The 26,239-nt window shown below is 46.2% G+C and overlaps 2 protein-coding genes and 1 long non-coding RNA gene across 9 annotated transcripts in view; 2 read left to right on the forward strand and 1 right to left on the reverse strand.

Moving 5' to 3' along the window:
* GGT5 (gamma-glutamyltransferase 5) overlaps positions 1-3,959 on the forward strand; it is a 30,217-nt gene extending 26,258 nt beyond the window's left edge. The window contains exon 11 of the mRNA XM_030501440.1: positions 384-3,959. Coding sequence (XP_030357300.1) covers positions 384-410 — 27 coding nt within the window. The 3' untranslated portion in view covers positions 411-3,959. The remainder of the gene's footprint in view (positions 1-383) is intronic.
* GGT1 (gamma-glutamyltransferase 1) overlaps positions 1-24,431 on the reverse strand; it is a 32,047-nt gene extending 7,616 nt beyond the window's left edge. Inside the window, exons 1-7 of one of the 7 annotated variants that reach the window (XM_030501432.1) lie at positions 24,266-24,392; positions 16,661-16,715; positions 3,871-4,038; positions 3,108-3,235; positions 2,788-2,877; positions 1,589-1,781; positions 235-392 (exon numbers count right to left, since the gene is read on the reverse strand). In XM_030501432.1, coding sequence (XP_030357292.1) covers positions 235-392; positions 1,589-1,781; positions 2,788-2,877; positions 3,108-3,235; positions 3,871-4,038; positions 16,661-16,715; positions 24,266-24,305 — 832 coding nt within the window. In that variant the 5' untranslated portion in view covers positions 24,306-24,392. The other 6 variants (XM_030501433.1, XM_030501437.1, XM_030501438.1 and 3 more) reach the window with 6 other exon arrangements.
* LOC115614477 lies at positions 12,284-12,943 on the forward strand. The gene is made up of 2 exons (XR_003993729.1): positions 12,284-12,625; positions 12,725-12,943. It is a non-coding gene; the product is annotated as an uncharacterized LOC115614477 (long non-coding RNA).
* Positions 24,432-26,239: the final 1,808 nt, after the last annotated feature.

Consider the following 26,239-nt stretch of genomic DNA (forward strand, 5'->3'; position numbering starts at 1 on the left):
AGGTTCATTGAAGCTAGCCAATGCTAGGTGTTAAGGATACGATACTACCACCATCTAGTGGTATCGAGAGATTAAACAAGTCCAGAGTTTACAGGACCATCTCGTTTTAAGCAGAAACTTGCTGGGTTTAGGCTCTGTAAAGAGCATGTATCCACTGTCTATGTCCAGAAACACATAGGCTTGCTAGGCTCTATGGTACAGAAATGCACAGTATACAGATGTCATGTTTCTCACCTACACTCTGGATGTCATCGATGATCTGTTCGGCCAGGCTTCCTGTGTAAAAGGCATCTGCTCCTTCTCTGGCTATAGTCTCGTATGTGTTGGCTAGTTTAGGCATCTTGACGATATCGCCCTCATGCAGAATTTTCCCTCCTTTGCAGAACACTTCGCTGACAGAGAAAGATTGAGAAGATCAGATCTGAGAGACAAGTTCAACACTACGGTTACCTGTACCAGCTGACACAGTATTCGAGTGTTCATGCTAGAGGCTTCTTGGAGAGAAGAGAAACTGTGTAAGCCATGCCCCAGGGTTCCTGACATCTTGCACTGGGACTTAAAAGTGAACAGTGGTTCCTGACCTGAGATTCCACATTGCTCAGAATTTGCTCAGTGAAGCCTGCAGGAGGATGTTTTTCGCCAAGCCAAGCCACCCTCCCTAGCTGCCCAAGGGGCCAACAACTCCCTCAAGATGCACAGGAGAGGGCATCTTGAGTGCTTGCACTCAATCAGTTCAGTTCAGAGCACAGACTATGAAGCTGTGAGGCTCAAAGCTTCCAGTGAGCCCAGGAGAATGTGTTTCGATCCGGGTTTGTCAAAGCACTTTGAGGTAGACAGTGTCACCTCTAGCTCCCTCATCACGGATCACGAATGTGCTGCTGTGGACCTGCCAGATGGAAGTACAGGAGGTAGGCCCAGGCTGTACATCCCAATTGGACTGGAAACCAACTTGCAGCTGGCAGAGATTTTAAGGAAAAGAGAGGCTTAAGCATGCTCTCCTGTAGGGCTGGACATAGACAGTAAGGGTTTGACTGTAAGAAGAAGTGGAGGAGCACTGAAAACCCTTTATGTTCATAGTCACTGCCTGAGGTGGATGGTCAGAGGCATTGTTTGAGGAAGGGCTGGCTGCAGGGTAAGACATGACCCAGACTCCCACTGCCTGACAGCAGGAGAAATGTTCAAGGAGACTCTGCAATTGCCCCAAGTGCAGGTAAGATTATCTTGAGGTACTTACAGCATGAGAAAAAGCTGAGGATTCAGAAAATACATTGCCATCTGACAGATTTACCCCAGCATGTACTCTAATTCCACCTTTGCTCAGACATATGGACTTTAAAAGACCGGAATTTATCTCCCGTTAAAGGTCAGGACCGAACATTCCTAAAATTGGCCGCAGTATTTGCACCGTCATGTAGCTGGAAAAACATCATCAGGCACAGTGAGTGCAGTCACTGGAGGGGAGACACGCTCCTCACAGATGCTACATTACACAAACACAGAGACTTTCTAATTAGGTTGCAGTTACCCCAAATTTCTCTGCAGAGAACAGCAACTGCTCTAGCTACTACGGTGAGACTGCTCTACCTACCATAGTGAGGGATTGCTTTCAATTGACTCCTCTCTTGATTTGATGGCTGCTGCAAAGCCTTTCCCAATAGGGAATCCTTCTCTTGCCAACTTGATGCTGGGCAGAAACAGGTTTTCCCATGCCAGTTTGCCATGGCGTTTGTGAGCCAGTTCGTACCCACGGATTTCTCCTGGCACAGCAATGGACAGTCCTCCTGGAGCAGATGAGGAGTGCATGTATTAGCGTTCCATGGCAAGAAAACAAAGTGACCAACAGAGTATGAAGTAGAGCAGGCCTCTCTGTTCGCCCTGTTTTTAGGCAGGGATTACTTACACTACATATACTACCAGCTCATTTTATGCATACGACGTTAATGGAATCACTCTGTCTGACATAAATATGCCTACGTATTCTGGACTGCACCAGATAGAGGTGGAAACACCTCTATCCTCTTCCTGTTAACTCACGTTGTTGGGTCATTTTCCCTCTGTACCAGAGAAAAGCTCCTCAGGACACAGAAGCTATCATGGCTGCCCGCAGTTTCCAGTCACTCAGAGGAGAACACACTACAGTACGAGGACACGACGTGCTTCATCCAAAAACTTTTTTGCAGCATTGTAACTACAAATGCAATAGATTGATTACTGCACTGCACAGTGATGCAGCAGTTTGTTTCAATCCTGTCTTTATTGGCATCTCCCTCAAGTTCAACACACTTCTCAAACCCCCTCCAAGATGCTGTTCCTCCTTGGTTACAGGAGTGACCGTGAAGAGAGGTTGTTAGCACTTCTTTCTGGTTTTGATTAGAAAACACTACCTTGAAAGGAAATGAATTCTTCTCTGGAGCCCCTCAACCATTAATTGAAGCCACCACAAAAGGTGTTTAGGGAGGACATTAAACTGACAAGAACTAAGCCGATCCACAAAGATTTATTCGAAGAGGTGGAAACATAGAACAGGTCACACTCGGTGCTTTGGATTCACATACATTTTCATAAAAAGCAGAAAGTGCTGAGGTGAATAACTAGTTTGAAGGGCATTATTTTTAGCTTGCGTTGTCAGGACAGAGTTTGCAGACTGTGTAAATTAGAGGACATTTCTAGGTGAGAAGTCCTGGAGATAGGCAAGAACCTAACGTATTCTTAATTTAGACATGTCAGTAGTAGCTGATGTTGGCGTTATGTGGTCCCCCCAAAGCAGTGAAATAGCCTTTGCCATACCTTTCAGAGAAAGCTGTGTGTTGTTCCCAAACATGTCCTCCGATGCTCTTTTTGGAGCCACCTCTCTTGCATTAATGATTTCCACTTTTCCTTTAACGACAGCAAGGAAGACAGTATTTAGGTCTGGACTCAATACACAGGCACGGTCTCTGCTGAAGTCTGGTCAATATGAGCCAGTTTCTTGGCAACTGTTTTGAGGATAGTGTGTTCCCCTAGAGGCTGCGAGAATCAACCTTTTACCCTCAGTCAGGTAGGACAAATCACCTGCTTTAGTAAAGAGTTATCAAACTGTTACAGATGTGTATGGCCCTGTCTCTTACCTGTGCTGCTGTAGATGGTAAAGAAGAGACCCCCTCCAATGCCCATGCTGTGAGCATTCATGAGTCCTATACAGAGCAGAGCTGCAATTGCAGCATCCACTGCTGATCCACCTTGTTGAAGGATGTCCCTGTGCAGCAGAAGAGAAGGCATCATATGGTGACATGTTACAGTGTCTCAGCTACCTGTGAGCAGTAGATTAATCTCATCAGAGCGGCTATGGCAGATTCTCTAATGCCCATTTTTTTATAGGCTCCTCAGGAAGAGGAAGTTTTGAGCTTCTATCAACTTAGAGAACAGATCCTAATAGTCTAGGTCCAGACCAGATCAGCCCTCAGAGACACATCCACAGTAGTTTGGAAACACCAAGATGTGTCAAAGGGCATGTGGGGACAGGCGTCCCAGATACATTCATTACATATGAGAAATGACAACGCTCGGAGGAGCCCGAAATCTCAGCCTTTGCATCTCGGGCTGCAGGATAGCTTGATAAATGGATTTTAAAAGGAGCTGGGAAAGCATCTCTTGTTCCCATTGTTCATGCAAGATCTAGGGGATCTTTGCCTGCTATGTTGTCTTTGAGCAACTGCAGTAACTTTGGTCAGGAATGGTAAAAGCCCAGGTTTTATTATGGCCTCCTCTGTCTACAGGGAGTATAGAGATGATCTGTGTTGGTCAACTGCCAGGCTTGCACCTGGACATTGGGGAAACAACAGTTTTATCTTGCGTCAGAGCTAATGGGAGTCAAGGACAACCAGTAGGTACCTTCCAATTATCGAGCACTGCCCTGCGTCTGTAGCCACAGCCGCCCTCTTGTAAGTATGTGTGTCCCCTGAGTCAGAGCGCAGTCCAAAGAAGAGACCCAGGAACAAGATGAGCCCCAGCAGGGCTGCAGTCAGGACTCCGGTCACCACATAGCTCTTCTTCATCTTCCTGTGGGATGAGACAGGATTGTCAACCTTGCTGCTTCTGGGGTGCAGGGGAACTAGAGAGCAGATGATCAGGCACAAGAGCAGCCTTTTCATCTGCCTTCTTTCATATCCACTGTTTCCCCCTCTAACCCCCCAGCAACTGAAGCTCTGCAAGTGGAAGGATGGTTTGGGAAGGAGTGGCCAGAGGAGGTGTGAGCCCAATTCTCTCCTCCTTGACAGTCACAACAGGGTGATGTCCTGTTTTCAAGTGGACAGAGGATATTCAAGATGTCCTGGTACTGTTACCTTTCAGTGGTGATAGGACAACCCAGTTCTTTATGACTTTATGCTCTGAGGATTTTAGATGCTCAGCAAGCATTTAAGCTCTGCTCTGCTTCGGAGAACAGGGGCCCAGTGTCAGGCTGGATTTTATCTAGTTGCTAAATCAAGTCAGCAATACCAGTCAGACTCTTCACCAGATCACCACCCCCAGCACATGCTGGGAAAGCCTTTGCCCCCTTTGTAGTGTGATGGAGTCGAACACTGCATCCCACCCACACCCTGGACGCAGCCTGGATTTGATCTTTTCCTCCCTATTCTTAGCCACATGGTGAGGCTGTATATGACTCCTTCCTATTTTTCCAGCCCTTGAGCTGTGAGCAGTGAATGGCTTCCTCCTCTCTTGAACCTCTCACAAACAGGGTCTTACAAATATTTTCTCATTCAGATTCATATCAAGACCTTTTCCATGGGCATTGCCAGTACCGTTTCTCTATGCCCCTGCCATCACTGTGCAGAACAACTACTCTAACAACTCCAAAGCTTTTATCAGTTTCCCGTTTACCCATTCCTGCCATCCTGTTTGCAAAGCGGTCTCCTTCGATGAGCACCCAAGGATTCCTGCAAGCTCTGAAGTGTTACCAGCAACTTGGGTAAGAACCTGTCTTACAGCAGGTAGGTAACCTCATACACCAAAAAACCCAGCAGATTCATAGGTGAGAAGGGAAATCCAAAGAGCAGAACATAACTGGTGTTAGTCATATCATTTTCAGAGGAAAAATTAAAAAAGAACTTAACTTTATACAATGTGCTTTCAAATACCATCTGTGAAGGAGTCTCTGTCCAGAAGGTTACGACTGACCACTGCAAAACACATCTTAGCCATTAGCAAGCAACCTTAGCCAAACTATTTGGCACACCTAAGCGTGAGCACAGCATCCCACCCTGTCCAAGGCCCTTGGCCAGAGCACCTTTCCAATGAGCCCGCCACTTCCAGAGGGTGATGGCCAGTTCTCATGTCTCCATGTTTCCCAGTCCTGCACACAGCTGCTCCTGGGGTGCGCAGGGTTACAGTTCATCTGTGAGTGAGCAGAGGACACCAGGGGGCTCTCTGGCATGCAAATTACAGATACACACCCGGAAGATTTGAGAGCTATTGGGGGGATGGAGACTCATTGCCACCCTGTTGGGACTGACAGTTCATGAAATAACACTTGAACAGCTACTCTTGGACCCCTTTCCTTTTCCATTACAAGATTGTTCCATCAAAAAAGACCTAAATTCATCATATTACCTTCAGGGACCAACTTCTCCCTGTGCAGAGCGGCTCTGGGTGTTCACTTTGACCAATGTACTTGTGTAATAGGCAAAATGCCCTTTACCTTTTGGAAGCATCTTGCCAGTCCATGGCATTGTGGATGAAGAGTGGTTCCATCAACCCCACCCTCTGTGGATGTTCAAGAGCCCAAAGCAGAGCAAACTCCAGCAGCCAGAGCAGCACTCGGTGCCTTGCAGCAGCAGCAGGATTAGGGAGCAGTGAGCATGCCAGCACTGAGGTAACTAGAGGAAACAGGCCAGGCCAGCCAAACCAAAACTCTTCTCAGAGGGAGGAGATTAGCAAGCACTGCCCCCTCAACCCTGCACTTCTGTTATTTCAATTAGGAGGTATATGTTTTCTATCCAAAACCTGCATCTGTAAGTCCCATTCTGAGCACTAACGATGTCTCCAAGTAAATCAGCTCAAACCAGGGTGTAAATCTGCTGTATGTGCTGTTCTGTAAAAAAATGTCAGCTGGGGGCAGTAAAAGGTAAACGGAAACCTCTTTCCAGGTTCTAGAGCTTGATTTACACTCCACTACTTTTAGAAGAGACCAGTGGCGTGTTAGCAGAGCAATGACTGTGCAGGGAAACAGAGAAGCCATTATGTCCCCAACAATAGCTCACACACAGCCTCAGAGTTTAAAGACAGTTTTGCTTGTTGGCAGAGGAAGCTCAGCTTCAGCACTGGCAGTCTCCTCCAGGCTTCACAAGAAATGCCATGGGATCTTTTATCTGCACCCCAGCTAGGCAGAAGGTACTTTGTTTCATCTGAAGGTTGCTCTATGCTGGGCTGTCCTGCAAGCCTGGCGTGACTCAAGCCCCTTGGCTGGTGAGTTAACTCGTAGGCTCCTGGCTGGGGCTGTGCAACTCTGTACAACTGCCTGTCTCACTGCCAGGTCAGGCAAGATATTCTGTGAGCAGGAGAGGAGAAGGGGAAACCTCAGCTGGTACCTCTGTTCTCATCTTTCACCTCCTCTCTGGATTCGGATGATGCTCGTGAGCATCTCCTAGACCTGTAAGAGTTTCAGACAGAGTGCCCAGCTGCCTGGTGAGTGCACAGACCTTGGAAAGGGCACTCCAGCCCGCTTCGTACAACTCAGGTGCAGCTCCGGGCCTGCTGCCAGCCCCTCAGACACACACTACTGGCAGCAGGAACGAGGACACAGACTGACATGAAGAAGAGACACTGCTTGCCGGGCACTGCTCCTGTACTGCGCTGTGGGACCACGTTGCCCTCTGGGGCTCAAGTGGGGACAGAAAAAGTGAATGCTCTTAATAAAAGTGCATTTATGCAATCTGTCAGATTGATCCTACTAAGGAAGAAGCAAATGTATGAGCTAAAGATCTGCAGCTTTCTCTTCTTCAACAGAACAGGAGGAAAACTCAGCTGAGGATAATCCTCTCTGCCTCAACTGCCAGCTCAACTCCCTTAAGTTCCCTAACATATTTTAGGGCTGACCCTAGAGGGAAACATCCCTTGCACAGTCCTTACTGTCTTCCTAGCTGTAGCACAGCAGAGAGCCAAACAGACATTTCTTTGCTGTACAGCAAGTGGGAGATAGATCAGGAGCCTGCAGGTATGCATTCTCTAACACAAATTTCCATACTTCCCTGTGCTCTGGGTAGGTGCATTGCAGGAATTTTGCACCAATGGTATTTTTGAGCCTCTAGTCCCCTAGGAGAAACTAGGATTTATTGTTGGGTGTGGAGCAGCAGCTGCAGGCCACCACTTGAGCTGGCTCCCCAGCTATTGTCTGCTGAGGCTCCAGATCTCTCCCAAATCCAGCTGTTTGGAAGCTTGGCTAGCACTTCAATCACACAGCACTGCTTGGCAGCAGCAATAGGTTTCCAGGAAAGAGGCTTATAAAACCGTTAAAAGCAATATGATTATTTCTCACTGTTACAAAGTTCCAACAGCCAATCCTAGCCATGGAATTTATAATGTAGCCTGATAATCTGTCTTAATTTGTATTAGGAGAGGGGGAGGACCAGCAAGTACTAGAGATATGCTTGTATGAGCAACCCAAATGAGCTGTATTCAGATGTGTCACAACATTCACAACACCTTATTTAAACATCACACTTCTTGAATTAGAAGAATCCAGTGCAACAAGCTAGCTACTGTCAGGCAGGAAATACAGGGTCTGCCATCTCTGCCAAGAGGGCTGGGGTATGCTGAAGAGATGAGGAACCTGCCATGGTCAGGGAAAGCAGCGGGAGAACTGAAAGAGGAGCTTTCCAGTACCAGCCGGAAAGCGCGGGAAAGAGAACAGTGGAATACTAGAGGATGACAAGGGAGTTCATGTACTGCCTTGTTCTTGAATGAAGCAGTGAAGGAAGCATCCACTGACAACATCTAGAACTTTAACCACAAACTTTAACCCAACAGGTTTCTGCTTTAAACCCATCATGCAATGGCTGCATACCTCAGCACCACTCCTAAGAGTTCCTAGTACACCCGCCCCAGCCCAGTAGCCAGCGCTTGGCCATTAGCTTCGAGACATTCCCCAAGCAGCACACATGCAGGCAGACAGATTCTCCTGCGAGGTACTGATCTTCATGGCAACTGGAAGGCATTTTTTTCCATAACTATTTCTGCTTTGTCCACATGATGTCTTCTAGAGACTTTAAACAAATTATTAACAACTACCTCTTGTATCTAAGGAGATCACTCCCAATTCAAGTCTTCTACAGATTTCTGTAGAAAACTGACTCAAAGACTAAAGTATCTGGAATTCAAAATGAGCAGATACTTTAAGTCTAGAAAATTTTAGGCCATGCAATGAGACAGGAGATACATTCTTGTATTGAGCTGGAACTTAAAACTATGAAATTCTTGTACTTACCTATCACAAGATTAAAGTTGAAGTCTTACGCAGTCCTCACCTCCACCAGTGATACGGGAACTTTAGCAGAGTTTAACCAAGCCGTGAAGAAGCCCAAAGAGGCTTCCAAATTCAGATCTAGGCACTGGTCCTGCCTGGAGCAGGGGGACAGAGCAGTCCCTGGAGAGACTCAGTAACTCCATTTGACTCAGTTAAAAGCATTCCTCAGAGCTAGTGCTCCATGTTGCACAAATGTCCTGCACCCCGTGTGACTTGCTGCCTCCTTCCCCTCAGATGCAGGCAGTATTTTGTCCAATGTAGAGCAAAATTCGAGCTCACTGAGATACAAGAATTTTCTCTTGAAGCAACTTCTTTTTCCCTGGAAAAAGCTATCATGTTTTTTCCTGCATAAATTTTAGTGTCAAATCGAACAATTTTTATTTTAAGACACCTCTGCATAAACTATGAAGTGAAAAAAGGCAGAATGGTGGAATAAATGCAGAATACCCCATTTCACATTGTTTTCTCGGTGTTTTCTAGTTGGGGACCTTCCAGAAATCCAGAACTGGCAAACTCAATCTCAAAAATGCAAGTCACTAAGATAAAGTTTTATAAACCCATTCAGAACATCACTGTTACATTCACTCCCAATTTAAAATCAAAATACTTCTTAAAATAGTTCTATTCTCCCAACTGTTGCAAAAGATGTTTTCAAATGCTCTTCTGACATTCAAATAGAATTTGTTTATTAGATTTGAACGTATTCAGACTGGTAAGTCAGGTCCTATCATTCTCTTTTGGCAAGCTTTCATCTGATTATTAAAAAAGTCACATTGTCCCGTAGTCTGTTGAATAAGATCCCACACAGCACTTCCAGGCTGAGGGGAATAGCCTAATGAAGGTCATTTCTAATTTCCCCTTACCTTTCAAACATTTGCAAGTCCGTCTTGTCCTTTTGCACAGATCTTTATGTACTGATATCCTTTGAATCTCCTTGCTTAAGCCATGAACCGTTTAATAGTGACAGTACATCCTTGTAGCAGTAACCACTAATCTTTCTTTAAAAGCTCTCTGAAGCGTACCATTTGATATTTGTACTGTTCTGCTCATGGAGGCTAACCCATTGAAACTCATTATGTTTGAATTCACAGTACAAGAGGAATGCACATGTAATCATTGACTAGGTGAAGTGTCAAGAACCCACACCTTTTAAAATGCATATATTAGCATCCACAAAGGTTGTGTATCACCAGCAGAATCCTTCTATGTTCTTGGATTTGGTTACTACATGGTGCAAACATGAATTTTCTCACACCTCATTGCTAGCTCTTACGTTCTGAGCAAATATGTGGTCATCTTAAGTAGAAGTGCTCCCATCTCATGTACCCTCACACCCCTCTTGCCTAACTCACTGGCATGTGGTGGCTCAAAAAGAGGTGGATTTCAAGTGTGCCTGTACCTTGCAGCTTAAACCCAGACAGAGGGAGCTGTAATTACATTTGGTGGGAATAACCTCTCTGCCAAATGTGAGCCACTGCCTGCAATGTGAGGGCACCGGACCAGCTCACATACCTGTTCTTCAGTAATCACAGCTACACAGTACTTTAAACTGTCATTGGGTTTAGTTCAGATTAATACTCTAGCTGCAAAGAGAAGATGAAATGCCTGTTCTGCTACCCCTGCTCCCATAGCAGCACCCTCTGGAATGATGGACGGCAGAGCAGGAAGGTCGGGATGAAGAAACCTGCTCTCCATCACTTATCCTCATTGAGGCTTTTAAGCAACAATCCTACATACCTGTTTGTGCCACATCTGGAAGCACAGTTGCAGGTCAAAGCTTGCAGCTCACCTGCCATAGAACAGTATAGCATAAACCCCAGTAGCAAGCCAGACTTGAGGTAATGAGCTACACAAACTGTCTTTGTACTCTAATGACCTGGCTACTAACGCTGAATGACCATCCAGAACGCAGCATGGGCAAATCACAGCTTGCCTGAACCTTGGGCACAGCAAGGGTTCAAGCCCACATGCCTTGTAGCCAGGTGGCTGTCCTGTAAACACGAGGTGAAGCAAAGTCTGCCTGGATGCCAGTCAGCACTGCTAGATGCTATCTTTTGACTACTAGGATCAGTCAAGCGGTTAATGACTCAATTCCAAACATGTTCAGTCCCTCTGCCCCACTCCAACCTTTAATACACTGGATCTTCACTTACTTCAGAAGGATGGTAACTGTACTACAATGACTCATTAACAAAGTTTGGCCTAGCTTCAAAAGCAAAAGTATTTGAGAACATGTTTCCCCTGCTTCAAAATACACATGTTCTTAATAGCAACAAAACGGAGTTCTCTTTGTCGTTGACATTTGGTAAAATCAGTACTATAAAACATAAGCATTACAGCCTTAAGATATTTGGAAGGGATTTAGCATGTGAACATCTTTTAAAGAGGGCTTTTGAATACCCCTTTCAACTTTAGAACTATAAAACTATGTCCCTGAAGTAGATCTAGGTCAGAAGAGTGCTTCCTGTCAGCGTGTTTGTATCAGAGGGTGCAAGCTGACACGAAAAGGCTGCTAGCTGCAAGAGACCCTTGTTCTAAATCATAATTTCCAACTGTTACTCTTCATCCCCACTGCTGAATGGCAAGTTTTAGAACAGTGAGCCACCAAAATGAAGCAAATTTCTATGCCCTTCTTCAAGGGCAATGCAGTCTTCTCTGTGGCATACTCTTATCAGCACAGAGCTGGAGTAACTTGGATGCTCCTCAGCAAGTTACTCTTTCACTTATGTATGAGTAGAGTTGAGGATAGGGTCAGAGAAAGTTATGAAACCTGAAGTTAGTGTTTCTGGTTCTGATAGATAAATAGCTTGCTACATACAGGTTGTGCTATGCGCAACTACCTCAATTTCAGTTTACATAGTCTTTGGGAACTGGCAAGTATCTCTGTCTAGGCATTAATACAACAGATAATCCTGTTATAACTCTTGAAACTTGCACATTTCAAGAAGCAAAGCCACACCTCACAGTAACACCATGTTTAATGCAGCTACATTGCTGCGTTGCTAATCTCAATATAGAAATATAGAATACATTACAAAAAAAGAAAAACAGTATCTCCTGCAGGGCTTGCCACCTCTTTTCACTTGTGATGCTCATGGAATGGTCATTAAAATTTATCCAAAATCATTTAAAATTATCCAAAAATTAGCATGTGCTATTACATTGAAACATGAACAACAAAGTGAAATCTCCATTTGTTTCTTCTGAAGGAATGCATCTGTCAGCATCTGAATCAATGCCTTTGCAGCTCTTGTAATAGAACTTGCGGATACTGAAAACCATCAGGCAACCTGAAGGCACGTCTGGGTAATTCTCCTTTTTGCTTCTTCCCTCACCCCCATTGATTTTTTCCATGGAAATTTCATGAAGCAACTCTCGCAACGACTCGCACGACACAGATCACGCAATCACATCTACTGTTAAGACTCCTCCTTTTATAGCAGAACAAGCAATCAAATCCAATCCTCCATTTCCTGATTTTTTAACTAATGCATTATTGGAGCAGAAGATGTTACAAGATGCCCTCATTTTGCAGGTTAGCTATTTTTTCCATCAGGAAGTCTTTCCCTTCTAATAGAGCAATGTTGCATTCCAATACTACCTGAACAGAAGCATCAAATAGTATCTTAAGTGCCTAGTAACACAGAGGTGTAAATAAGCTTGCAAAGCTTCTTCCTACTAAATAAGTTTCCTTTCTGATCCCTTGCTCCACTCTTCCACCTTTAGGGCTCCCAGCGGAAGTCAAGTACCAGCTGTGTGGGTAGCGGACAGTCCTAATTTAAGCTGAACACCACATAAAAGCCACTAATGCAAAAAAGATCACTGCTGAAAAAGTCCTGGAAAACAAGTGACTAGGGGAGACCCTTAAGAGAAAAGGTACTATAGGAACTGGAAAAGTTGCCTAGTGTGTAATAGGTCAAACTGACTAAGAGCACAGGCACAACAGCTGACTTTCAGAGCTGAAACTAAATAAGCAGATGTTGGTTCCGAGCCAAAGCACCTCCTTCCCCTCCAGTGAGAGTTGCTTCCACTATAACACACCTGCTCAAAGAGGAGGAACCCACTAAACCCACATGTCCTTACTTTATGAAGTCTGGTTTCCGATAATAATCCATAGGTGCAAAGGTAAGCAAAATGAAAAGATAACTGGAAAATGGGGAGGTTTATTACCCTTTCTTGCCAGCCACATAGCCCAGTTCTGGTTACATTCTTCTATGCACATAGGTAGCTGAAGTAGTGTCACTGGGACTTGCAGTGTGACAGCTCACAAGGCTCCTTCGTGGCTACTGATTGCTGTGCAAAAGGAGCAGCAATTCACCTTTGGCAGAGAAAACTGGGATGTACTTAATGGGGGAAAGTTTTGATAAAGCCTTTTGAGGTTGTACTTTTCAGACATCAAGGATTTGTACCACTGGCATATTAATAAAATTGTTATGATCCCAATGGGTTCTGATTCTTGTAAAGTTACTATAAGCCTAATGATATTCCAGATGTAGAAAAGAGATAAATCTAAATGAGATGATGGTATAAGATCCTCAACAGTGGTGTAAGATCCTCAAATGGATTATGACAGGGATACTGATACATAGATTATACAGCTTAGGCGATAAGAAGGGTCAGCACATTCCCTGAGCTGTCCTAGAAAAGATATTTCTACATCTTGTGTGATCTTGTTCTGCCAGATAAAGAGGATGTACATATGAAAGAAGTAACAGCTTAGTAGTGGAATTCTGTTTTGTAAAACCACTTTCTTGATTTTGATAAAAAAGGATGTTAACCCTTGTTTCCTATTTTCTGTTCAAATGACTGGCTGTAATAACTCAGTATGCCAAGGTGAGCATAATGTCAGTAACAAGGACGAATTCATTAAGCCTTATCTAATTTCAAGTCCTATCTGACAATAAATGTAAATCTTCTGTTTATCCCTCCCAGAAAAGGGCGTCTGTCCTCTGTTCAAGGTTTGCCTTATCACTTTTCCTCAATTTATTTTCCTTCTGCTACTTAGACTCAGTCTTTACACATAAATTTTATGTGTATTTCTGTCAAGCTCCACAGTTTCCAAAACCTACACCAATCTGTGCCATTTATTTATCAGCTTTATGAAGCTCTTTCATCTTTGCAAACCCCTTCTGCCAGGCCACCAAGCACTTGCAGCTAACAGACCTGCTTTTCCCCGCAGCAGCCAACAATCAGCTCAGCAACACAGTCCCAGACAGCTTCCCCTCAAACTCAACGTCCTGGCATAAAAGAGGGGAGAAGGCTACTGAAGGAAGAGAGGGGGAAAGAAGAGGGAATAACGTGAGGTAAAGAAGAAATCCTAAACTGGTGGAAGGGAAAAACAGGAAAGGAGAATGAAGGAGGCAGGTAGGAGGACAAAAAAGGAGAGGAAGAAGCCACAAACAATGCCCATTCTCAAGGCTAGAGACTTTCTTCAGTTTAGCCTGACTGCTGCAGTTGGATCTATCCTTCACATACACGCTGAAGCTCTCAGATCACAGATGAAGTTTGGACTTTCCTGGTGCTCTGCAGAAGGGTTTACTTAATTTTAATTTTTAACCTGCTTATTGTCATAGCAGGTAACTATTTATTTCATAGACTGTAGAGCATCTGGACAGCAAACAAACAAAAAACCTAGATTCCAAAATGATTCATGAACCTGTATTCACTGAAGAGGTTTCAGCAGACTTCAGCAGAACTTGGAAAAGAAATCAGTTTCCAACTGAAAAAAAAGGTGGAGCTACCTGCTTAAATTCACCTTCTTTTGCTAAATCAAGGCTCTTCAGATTGAGGAGTGTCTTAACTGCCATGGATCTGGTTTGAATAACTTTGCTTCTCCTGGAGTAGCCATGGTCTGACTCCTGCTTGTCATAGACATCTAGATGAGGAAATGTAGCCCAAGACTGGGACCTTGTGTTGGATTAGAGAGAAGAGCCCTGGTTCTGGGAGGCCCACCTTTGACATATTAAAAGGACATCAGCACAAACAAAACAGCTGTATGGGGACTGAGTGGATTTTTAATGAGGGATGTGTACCTCGTCCACCAGAGAGGTAACCAGAGCTGTTGGATTCCGCTTCAGTAATCGGCATGAGATGGAGTTACCATAGCACAAGAAATAGCCAAGAGCAGGACCAGGTCTTTGGTTTCCAAGCATGAGTAGAAGAGGGCCATTCTTTTTGTTCTGGTAATGAGCATACAGTCTTCTGCATGTTTTTCTGGTCCTTCATGTGTCTAAATATTCATTTTCCCGGGCAGAATCTGTTCCTTCTCACACAAATATAGTTGCCCTTGATAGCTCCTTACAACAGAAATTTCTTTACAAAGAATTAAATGTAACCTGCTTGGTTTAGTTCAGGACATTTCTTTCTGCTTCACAGGCCAGTTTCCCCATACTCAACTAATCTGTGATATGTGCCCTGCTGAATGCTGTCCCTCCTCTGCATCAGGAGCTCTGTTCTCTCCCACTGCATTGCCCTTCCACTCTACTTCTCAAAGACACCCCCAGCATCATCCCATTGTCCCGGCAGCTTTTCTGGCTCTGCACCTGCTTCCTGGCCTTCCCCCTTGCTGGCAGGTAAGAAAGAAACCTGCCAGTGCTTGACCTCCAATCCCAATAGGGTCTGCATTTTCCAGGTTACCACTCCAAAGCACAGAATGATGTGGAAAGAAGACATATGCAAGATCTGTGGATTTCAGCCCAGAACTCAGCTTTCTCTGAAAAGGACTATTTGCCAACAGGACATTGACTTAAGAATTTTTCATCTTTAGGAAACTATGAAATCTGCCTCCCAGTGTTTGTATAGCTCTGACCTCTCTAGTAGTTTGAGTCTTTCCTCTGTCAGATAAGCACTTATCTTAATCAAGCTGTGTCACTCGTACTAGATCAAAAACCAGGGTCAAATTGTGACTCAGCATATTGACCCTACATACCAACTTTTCCATAGACTTTTTCAACCCAATAAGCAGTGAAGACCACCATCAAGTAGGGTGGTAGACAAGGTACTTTCAAAGGGTTGGATGGGCCATGCAGAGGTGAAATATCTTGCCCACCGACCAAAGATCCCTGGTCACCAGACTCCCAGCTCCTTTCGCTGATCTCAGTCTCTGTCAGAAAACTGAATTCCTCTTGAAACAACCAGTTAATGTACTGCTGATCCTATCAAGCCAGTGTTAAGCAACTCCCCTAGAGAGTGAATCAGTGGCTGTTCAGATTGCTTGGACAGAGACACTGCTGCCCATGACCTGGCCTTCATTAACTGAGAGAATCCAAAGTCAACACAGTAGAACAAAACCTGGCAACCCCTACAAAAGAGAAACACTTGCTCTTCAAACCTGAGCCTGAAGGCTTGTGAAACAAAGGTGCACTTTGATAACTATGATTAAAGAGCTGGAAAGGCATGCAATAAAGGGAAAGAAAGAACTCCTCTACTTCACACCCCAATCCAACCAAAATATGGTGATGGTAAGATAAAATCATGCTGTTTACTCACTACTTTAAAAGCTCTGTTCTCCTTGGGTGCAGTTCACCTTCAGCTAGTGACACCTTCTGCCTTGCTCTCTTCCCCTTACTCTTCAACGGTTCCCAGAAGCAGGGATTTCAAAAGCAAGATCGGTCATACAGAGCTGAGTGGCAGCAAGTCTTTACGTATGGGAATGGTAAGAAAGGGAGGGTGATGTACTCATATCTTTGAGCAGTAAAGGCATGCCACCCTTCCCCCTCTCTGTCCCTGAAGAATTGCTGGCTCACAGGGCAAGCTGAGAACAGAGCAGACAGACACTTTCCGTGCCACACTTTCTCACGGTAAAGGGAACAGCATAGAGGGTGGGGAGCAAGGAAAGACCAGACTTGAATGGAGACAATACTTTGATGTTAGGTAGTCCCAGGAGTGAATCTGTTCTGGCAAAGTTGTTTCTTTCCTCTTCTTCATGTATTGAACAATAACTCTGCCAGTTGCTGGTTTTGCTGGTGGCACAAGGCCTGACAGCAAGTGTTACAGCAGTGTTGCCCCCACACTCACACTGCTAGGGAAAAGCCCACTCCTTCCACTCTTCAAAGTTAGCTGATGCTGGAGCACTGCCCAGCTCCATGGTCATACGGCCTACGAGCTCTGTGGAGGAGAAAGAATGTGTATCCCATAAAAGTTGGTGTCCCGGACACTGACCTGGGAAGCTCGAGAGGCACATCCTGCCCTTCTCCATCAGAGGAAGTCTTGAAGCCTGTGAATGGAGAGGAAATCTCTCAAGGATGTACCATAGCTCTCCAAAGGGAAAATAATTCACTTTCAGCTTCCTCCATGACAATTTTGTTGATCTTTCACTGAAGGGTTTGACCATAAAAAGCTATGTCATGAATTAGGACAAGGTTTGCCTGATTCAGAGCTATAAATTATTGGTTGAGTATCTCTGGAATAGCTGTATAAAGGACATGACAAGTCTAACAGAAGATATCCATGTGTTCTTGTCTGAGGCAACTGGAAAAGGAAGGAGCCAGCCCAGGCTTTCACATAGTGGAATTCATAGAGTTACTGTCAGTGACCATCAACAGCATGAAGATCTGCAGGATCACGCAACAGCAGCCAAATAAATGTCACTAGCTCACAGAATCGAAATCCTGCACCAGCTGGAACCTCCATGGCTAGTTCTTAGGTTTGGGTGGGGAAGGGAGATGTGGGAATGACTCTTGCAAACAGAGCTGCTCATGCAACACATAGTGAACTGGACTGGAGAACGATCTTACTTTTGCCCCTTCTCAGGTTATTTTTCAGCCAGAGATCTCCCCTGCCCTCTGCACATTACATTGTGCCAGCTTAAGTAAGTGAGCTATCTAAAATACTGCAAGGAGTGTTCCTGTACACCAAATCATGGTCCAAATCTCCCTAAGGAATGGGCCTGCTTTGATAGTGCAAAGGGACTCAAAAGCAGATACATATCTGAGTTAGATCCTCTTCTAACTGCTGGAAGGCTGCATAAAAGATTTTTTTTTCCAGATCTAGGACAAACTAGCTTTTTCTTACATATGTAAGATTTGTTCACTATATGTGCATTCCCTGCAAATTACATAAACATGATCTCAGTAAACTACTCCCTCTTGTTCTGTTGCTTTGGAGGAGGGCTGGCTATGCAGCTGTTGGGATCAAACCAGAAACAATTGAATTGCTGTGATATTGTTATCCAAAGATAACAATATCACAGCAGAAATCTGCACCCTTGGCAGGCATTGTGCAGTACAACCACAACTGCAGCAGACCCCTCCATCCCATTTGCTCAAGGTGCAGCACGTCCTGTACAGGATAGTTTGGAGACAGCCTGAACACACTATATGGGTGACAGAGCGAGCTCTAACCGAGTTGTAAGCACGAAGAGGAAGAAAAGTCACAACAGGTCCCTTCCCCTCTTTCTCCACTGATACTCATGGTACGAGAGGGAGACACACAGGGGAGGCTGTGTAAAGATGCATACCAAATAACAGCCTCCAGTACTCACTACATCTACAGGAAGATCCTCAAACTCCATAACCTGTTCAGATTGCCAAATTCTTATCACCACCACCACAAAAATTTTTACTACTTAAGAGCATTTCGAAGTTACTATCAGGGCTAGGGAGTCTTACAGGCCAACATGAGAAAAGCATTCATATCCCCACTTTAGAAACGGGGCAACAAACAATCTTCCACAGGAATAAGAGCATCTCAGTGCTGAGGCTGGAATAAGGAATCTTCCCCCCAGATTCTTTTAATCATGTTGCTAGACATCACCTCTCTTCCCTGTCATGTGTCTGATATATTTAGTAAATCCAGACTCAGCTGGAAGTGGCAAGTGCAGAGGCTGACAATGATCTAACTTGCACAGCGCCTGCAGCTCCGTGAGCTGTTATTTCCACATATTATCATGGCTTTGGTTTTTCCCTCGCTGTAAACAGGAAATGAATAAAACATGAAGGTAACTTTGTCTCCTTGTGAAAAATGACAGCAGCTTAGATTGCAGGAGAGGAGCTGGGGAGAAGTTCAAGGTGTTTGCCTCTTAATGGAAAACGCGTGGATTATTATAAAAAGTTGTTGTGTGACTAATTGCTGTTAAAGTCTAACCAGAGCAAGAGGGCCGTAAAAACAGAGGAACAAGGGCTTCATCCAGGAAGAGCCAAGGTCCACTACACAGACCTTCACAAATCTTTTTTCCATTCTGCCTAAGAATCAGTGGGATTCAGAGGAGTGAAGCTTGGAAGGACACGAACAAACACTGACCCAAGGCTCAGCCCCACAAGATCTGTGTGTGCAGCCTGCCCAAACTTCACCTTAGGAGAGCTGCACTTCTAGGGAAGCCTCACAACTTCTTGTCTCTTTCTCAGCTGTTTTTGCTGCAGGATCAGCTCTACCAGTGTCAGAACAACAAATGAAACCTCTCAGCATAAAATTCAGCACACCCTGGTAAGCCAGAATCAGTCTTGGGTTACCTTAGTATGGCAAGTTTTCAACTGGACCAATTAGCAGCTCCTGCCCATAGCAGGGGCAGGGTTGGAACCTCTCAGAGAGGGATGGGACAAAGCAGCAGAGGCCAGAAGCAGTGCAGCATCCCCAGATCTGTTATCCCCACTTGTCAACCCACATTCCCAGGCTTGTTGGTGTCTGCCTGGGGCGCTCAGCTGACATGGCAGTGGGAATCAACCCATCTTCCAAGGGTGCTGCAGGAGCAAAGAGCCACTGATGGCTGTTAAGTTTCTCTGTGGGAAGAATTTCTACTGAGCCCCCAAGAAGGCTTTAGATGAAGAGCTAATTTGCGCTCAGTGTGTGCAGGGGCTATGTATTTCTGGCTGCACCTCTACCAGCCTCCAGAGGCCAAAACCATCTCTGGGATGATCACCCAGAAACAACAGCTTCATGGGCTGGGGAGCTCTGATTTACACCAGGTCCCTTTTTCCTGCTGTGGGCAGGTGAGGAGGGCACTGAGCAGCAGTACAGGTAATTCACATAGCACTACACAGGAAGGTCACATACCATGCCAGACAGCTCATGCCATAGTGGAGAACCCGGACTTCCATCTGTTTTATTTTAACAGTTCTCAGCACCTCACACTCTGTTTGCTCCCCAGAATGACAGCCTTGAGAAACAAATGATTTTCCTTTCTAAAGATGTCACGCCCTGTAGCTTGGAGTATTCCCCTAGTCCTTCAGGCTCACAGTTAAGACTTGGGTAATACAGTTCATCTCTGTGTGCCCATTTGCAACCCAATAGTTTCAACCTTAAGAGGAAAATGTACTGTACAGTTTTAATCTTGATAAAAACATTCTTGAGCCATAGCGCATATGTGGGATGGACACTATTGTACAATGGCTCCTGTCACAGCCTATGCTTCCGCTAAGCAGTCAAGCATGTTCACCTTCCACCAGCTCAAGGGTACACACTGAAATCACTGGATGATTCTGTGCTTTCCCAGGATGGTGGTCACATGGTTCCATACAAAATATGACCACAGAGACAGGAGCCTGTCTTGAATGGCCTCTGCATCTGAGTGCAGAAACCTGGCAGGTTTGATGTTCACAGCATCTCCTCTTCTGGGCAGAGCACAACATTGGACTGTGGAATGGATAAGTGCTCAAATACCAACAGGTCTCCCATCCTGAGAGAGGCAACCTACTATCAGGTGAACAAGACTCACATCTCAAGTACAGGTTCCACAGCCCTAGATGTGAGAAAACAGTCCCTATCTGGTTTATCTGGCCCCCTGCCCAGCCTTCTTTTGGCTTGGTTTTTTTGGTGCTGCAAAGGTCACAGGGATGGCCATTGCTTTTGAGATACCAGAATCACAGGCTTCTGCCTCAAAGCACTTGCAACCTATTGTGGAAACTGTGAACATCCAGCTGGGCTGGAGGCAGAGGCTGTACCAGCATGGCTCCAGGGAAGACCCACTTGCCATGGCTTTGGGAGCAGCATGTATGCCACAGAGGCTGGACACAAAGTGCTGAACAGGGACCAAGCTGGCGTATGAACTTGGCCCCTCCAACCTGCACAGATGGGCTGCTCTGCATTCTCTCCACAGCCTCTTTCTGTTGGGATAGGGCACATGCTTGATGTTTTCCCATCTGCTGAGCCCACACCTGCTGCCCTTTCCACTCCAGTAGGAATCACAGATCCCTTTACCACATTCCAACCTGATCTCTGGGAAAGGCTCTGTTTGTTTTCCCGATGTGCCAGGGCTGCAGCTAGCTGGCAGAGCAGGCAGCAGGCCAGTCACACCTGCATAGCACAGCACAAAGAGATACGAGTGAGCAAGCTGCTTTTACCTTACCCTTTTATCAACCTGGGACCCCTGACCACTGGTCCCAGGCAGAGAGAAATAGCAACAGACAGGAAATTACAGGCATTCCTCTGGCTCTGCACTCTCAAAGGTCAGGGTGTTTCCCACAGGTCAAGAGGAGGTGTACTACAAACACAGGCACCCCTTAAATTACAAGAGCTGCAGCAGCCAGTGCCATCAGGCACAAATGGACATTTGCAGGGACCCAAGTGGCCTCGTCCCTCCATCGCACACAGGGGAAGAGGGACGATATGCTGGTGAGGTCAGCCTGGTGTGAAATGGGGTTTGGGTGAAACAGACCTTGTGGACTCAATGGAGCTGCTCCCCCACGAGAGCTCCCTTGGCCAGAACTCGACTTTGAACTCCAGTGGCGCCAGGCAGGCTTGTGCAGAGACAGAAGACTAGATAAAAGAGACCTCTTTTTGGTATTCTTAAGAGAGCAGGAAGGAGAAGGGATCAGTTCAGGGCTCAGTCTGGCTGTTCAGATCTGAGGCTACCAGAAACACTGGCTGCTCTTGAAAGGGCTTCCTGCCTTCCCCTATGCCACCCTGGCTGCCTCGCTGGCCCCCGCCACAGAGATCCCACCAGCCTTGAGCTAATTTGGACTCGTGGGAGAGAACACAGAAACACAATGGTAACAGGAATGAAAAGCAGTGGATGACACCCAGGAGACTCATCCTTACCAAGGAACAAGATTATATCAAAGGGGAGATGTGAAGACAGGGAAGAGCCTTTTATAATACCTACAATTGAGCCAAATCCTGTCGTTTTTACATGTTGGTCCCCCAGAAACCCCGTCATGAACACTGACCCAAAGGGGGACCCAGGTGCCAGGTCAGGTCGCCTGCCAGATGTGCTGCACATAGAGCAGTAATGCACCCACTGCACAGTTGCTGTTTGCTCTGTGTGTGCACTTTTGAATTACAGTTTTTGTTTGCAAAGCATCTCTTCCAAAGAAGACAAATTGCATTACTCTCAGCTTATTAAAAGCACACTCATAGTTTCTCAACTGCTAATTACACCCACTGTAATTAAGGCTGGGACGCACGTTTGGGGAGCTGGGAGCCCAGCTGTCACACACAGCCCCTGCCCTGCACCGCTCTAACCAGCTGAGCCAGCCAGAGCCAGGCTCAGCCACAGCGACGAGCTCAGCCCTGCCCAGGCCTCAGCCCCCCGACATTCCCGGCAGAGCTGTTGCCATGCCACGAGGGAAGATGATGCATGTAAGGCCAAGCACCTCCTCAGCACAGGGGAATGAGACCCCTGCGCCAGCCTCCCTGGGTTACAACTGCTGCCTGGGTAGGGGCTGCGGAAGGGAAACATGTAGCCTTGGAGTTAACAGCGCTGAGGTTTGGGGAGTGAATGGGGCTTTGCTCCTGTTTCTACTGCTAAATTGTTGCAAAAAATCACATTGACTGTCTGAGCCTCCATTTCCTTGCAAGTAAAACAGATTTTGGGCTTCCCTGTCAAAAGGCTCTGGGGACAAACTCCAGAAAGGACTCTTGCTGGCACCCATCTCACACCAACACTTTAAAGCCTATGTAGACTGTGGCATACCAACAGACTTGAGAGTGAATTACACAGGGGAAGGTGTGAAGCCCTAGGGACGATGAGTCCCAAAGAACAGAGAGACAGCAGTAAAGCAGCTTACAGACCTGTGAGAAGCTGGGAGCTCGCTGGAGAACCAACCATGCCTCCGCACCACTCAATCCCGGGAAAAGAGCAAGTGCAGGTGTGCAAACAGCCACGCAGGCAGCACAGCCCAGCACCTGCCCGAGGCCAGAGCCTCAGGAAAAGAGCTCTCCAGAGCACAGCTGGGACCAGGTAAGCTTTGGGCAGGTGGGGACTTGACACCAGCACTGGCCTCCTGCTGCAGGGGATGCTCTGGAGAATACCACCTTCAAGAAGATGGAGCAGTAATTAGGGAAAACTGATAAACACTGCATCTGTTTCAAGATGAGTTTCCTTCCCACTGAAATCCTCACAGTTTCAGTGCTCAGCAGGATGCAAAGACGTCCTTAAATGACTTCCTGGAGCCTTGGTTTCAAAGATCAGTCTCTTGAAAAGCAATAACACACCAAGATCGATAGCAGCCCCAAGAGAGCTCTGAACATGCCAGCTCCAAAACCACTGAGCTATCGCTACAGCCAGTTACCTATCAGGTGCTAAGGGGCAATTCAACCTTTTCACACTTGAAAAGGCAACTGAGACTTCCTAAGCAATCAGGCTTGCTTAAGTACCAAGAAAGAAAATAAATTAGTAGGAAAATTTACATTTCAGAAACAGCATGACATGCCTGTGCAGTATGTCCTGGAGAGGGAAACCCGCAGAGCTCCATGGGGAGCAAACCCGCAGATGTAGTTCACAAGCAAAGAGGAACAGAGCTCACAGACTCCTGGATGTGATCCCAAGAACAAAAATACATTTGTCTGCTCCTTGAATGACTTTATTACTAACTTCAGAAGCTGCTTGGGAAGCAGGTATCAGATAGTAATTTTTAATCCAATACAAGTTACAGTGAAGATAGAATGATCAAAATGTCACATGGGAAAGGCTAAGCAGGGTGCCCCATGGACCCTAGAGGCGCCATGTTCAACATATTTACTGGTAGCCCAGTAATGAAGTGGCAGAAGATAACACGGAGGTAGCAAAGGACATCAGGAAAGTTTCTAAGAGCTTGTGGAAAACTTGAAAACTTTTGAGAAACAGGGCAAATAAGAGCAGATGAAATTCAATATGGAGAAATATTAAAGTCTGCCTGTGATAAACCAATATGAAAGATAGATTAATACTGACGGGCTTGAGTTAGTAGCTCTTTTCAACACCATTAAGTCTCTTATACAGATTTGTGGGGGAAAAAAACCCCAACAAGGCAGCAAGAAGGAAGCAAGAATTTGTTAGCTCCTGATTTATCCCCTCTTATTTAGAGCTTATAAATTAAACTGCATCTGTAAAGAGCAAAAGTATTTCTTTGAAAAGGATAAAGAGGACAGGGCAGAGTTAAGGATCAAAGCTGGCAAACCAAGCTACAGCTATAGAAGCTTTTTGACAAAAAAATAACAACTTAGTACAAGGAACTTATCTAAGAAATGGCATAACAAAGATTATGCCCAAACAACCTATGTTTACATTGGGGAAAAAAAAAAAAGTGTTTTACAGTCTAGGGCATTCACTTAAGTAAAGCTAACTGTAGCTCCCCTCGGAACAGCATTGAAATCTATCCAAAAAGGAGAATTCCAGTGAGAGGTCAGTATTTTTGTCCCTTAAAACACATGTGCAGCGTCAGAGCATGCCATGGGAATGCAATGCCTGAAAAGCAAAGGCAGGATTCCCGAGAGTTTCAAGCCTTCCTCTTCCTACCTGGAGCCTCTGGCAGCATAATACCCACCCAGCCTCACCTCACCTCCAGCCTCGGAACAGAGCCACTCTCCCCGCTCCATCCGCCCCGCAGACACACCCGCGCGCTGCGATCCTACCTGGAGCTAAGTGGGATTTTCCATGCAGGCAGTGCGGCATCTCAGGGGTCCTCCCAGCACACCCCTGCCTGGCCCAGGGCTTGGCGCCTGGCCCAGGGAGAGGAGAGCCTCTTCTCCAGAGCGGCCGGGCTGTTCCCCTTTGGGTAAGAGGCTGGGTCAGTCCCAGTTCTTGTACTGGGCACTAGATGGCACAGACGGGAAGAAATTCCAGGCAGCCAGCCTGCGATCTGTGGCGTTTCGGACAAGGGGGTCTGCCAGTTATCCAAAGGAGGAAGCTGCCCTGGGGGATGCGCTGCCAGCAGCAGCATCCCGCGAAGGTATCCCCTCCATGGGGTCCTCCCCTCGCCACTGCCCTGCTGCATCCCCTCAGCATCCTGTCCTGTCCCATCCAGCCGAAGTGTCACCTGTGCTGCACTGAAGCTGGGTAGCCCTAAAAGGAATCATGCCCTTGCCTCCTGGACACCACCTGCTATTCCTCACCAAGCACATGCCTCGGGCATACAAACACCTTGTTCACACACCAGCCCTGTATTTGGCTGAAACTGCAGCAAAAGATGGGGGAAATCTCCCCTGGAATCAACTGTCCTGGAATCATCCAGACTGTGATGCCTGAACAGGGCATCAGCATGCTGGGTAATAAATACCACCGGACACCAGCAAATGCAGGGCCAAGTACCCCATCAGCAGTCCCTCTGGGTTCAGGGGAGGTCTGGGAATGGCACCTCAGCACCTTTCCTTTGCCCTGTGGGATGACGGCACAAAGCAGGGAGGCGCTTGGTCACTGGTCTTAAAAGCATTTTTCACAAGGTAGCTCCTCTAAAGCAGTTCACTTTTCCTTCTGGTTTTCTTCCTTTTCAGCACTGCTACCTGCAATCACTGAGGCAGGACTGGTGCCCCAGAGCCTTCCCAACCTCGTCTTCCTCAATTTCTTTAAGGTGTGGATGAAATTCCTTACAAGTGAACTGTGCGGACTGACGCGATGAGGCAAACATGGGCTAAGCCACACAGAACTGCTGTGGTAAGCACAGAAAAAGCTAAAACATTTTTTATGGTGAGACAAAAAGTAGGGGAAGGTGGAAAGTTGTATGTTGGCCTCTGCTCTGCTGACATTAGAAATTCACTTTGCTTCAAAGGATAACATGGTTAATACCCCTAGTGATGCTCTGACAGCCTATCTGGAAAGGCTCCATTCGCAGCACTGCAGAAGGTACAGCACGTGCAGTACTGCACTGAGGTGAGCAGCAAGCTTTGTGCACAAGGCAGAAGCGGCACACATGGTGTTATCCAAACCAAACCTGACCTTGGCAAAGTCCAAAAGAGTTTTTGCGCTGAGCAGCTCAGTGGTGCCAGGTGACACAGACAACACTCCTAGGAAAAGCCTGTTTGCTTTTCCAGCAGCACCAGACAGGCTACGCTGCAGTCTTCTGGAAAATATCACGGTAAGCAGTACTACCTTTTCCTGTCTGTCTGCTCATGGCACTGCCCTGCAGGCTGAAGTGGGTCTGGGGATCTCCTAAGTTCAAATCCCACAGGGCAAATCCCTCAGGGTGTCTTAGGTGAGAGAAAAAACATAAATCAGATGTCAGAAGTTTAAGATCCAAATTCATCAATGGTGTAGCAGGACAGTAGGTCAGTTTGGCACAGTGGCTCTTATCTTTCAAAGGCTGGAGTGGGTGACACTGCTGACTGGGGCACAAGCTTGAGGGAGACTCATGCTAGCTCCAAGGGGCAGCTCCAGCCCAGTGTCCAGAGGCTGGCTGAGCAGGACAGAACAGCCAGAGAAGCCCTTCAACATTGGGCATTCACCCACAGACTTAGAGACCTGTTTCTTATCCCCCATCTAAGTCTAAACGCTGTGTCACTGGTGTGTAACAATCTGGCTCTGAAAGGTTCCTGGCCAGAGGAGGAAATGCTTCAGAGAACGCTTTCATGCTCCAATTCCCACTTCGAGCCCTGCTTCTTATACCCTTCTAC

The sequence above is a fragment of the Strigops habroptila genome, chromosome 11 (assembly GCF_004027225.2).
Source record: "Strigops habroptila isolate Jane chromosome 11, bStrHab1.2.pri, whole genome shotgun sequence".
Classification (NCBI taxonomy): Eukaryota; Metazoa; Chordata; class Aves; order Psittaciformes; family Psittacidae; genus Strigops; species Strigops habroptila.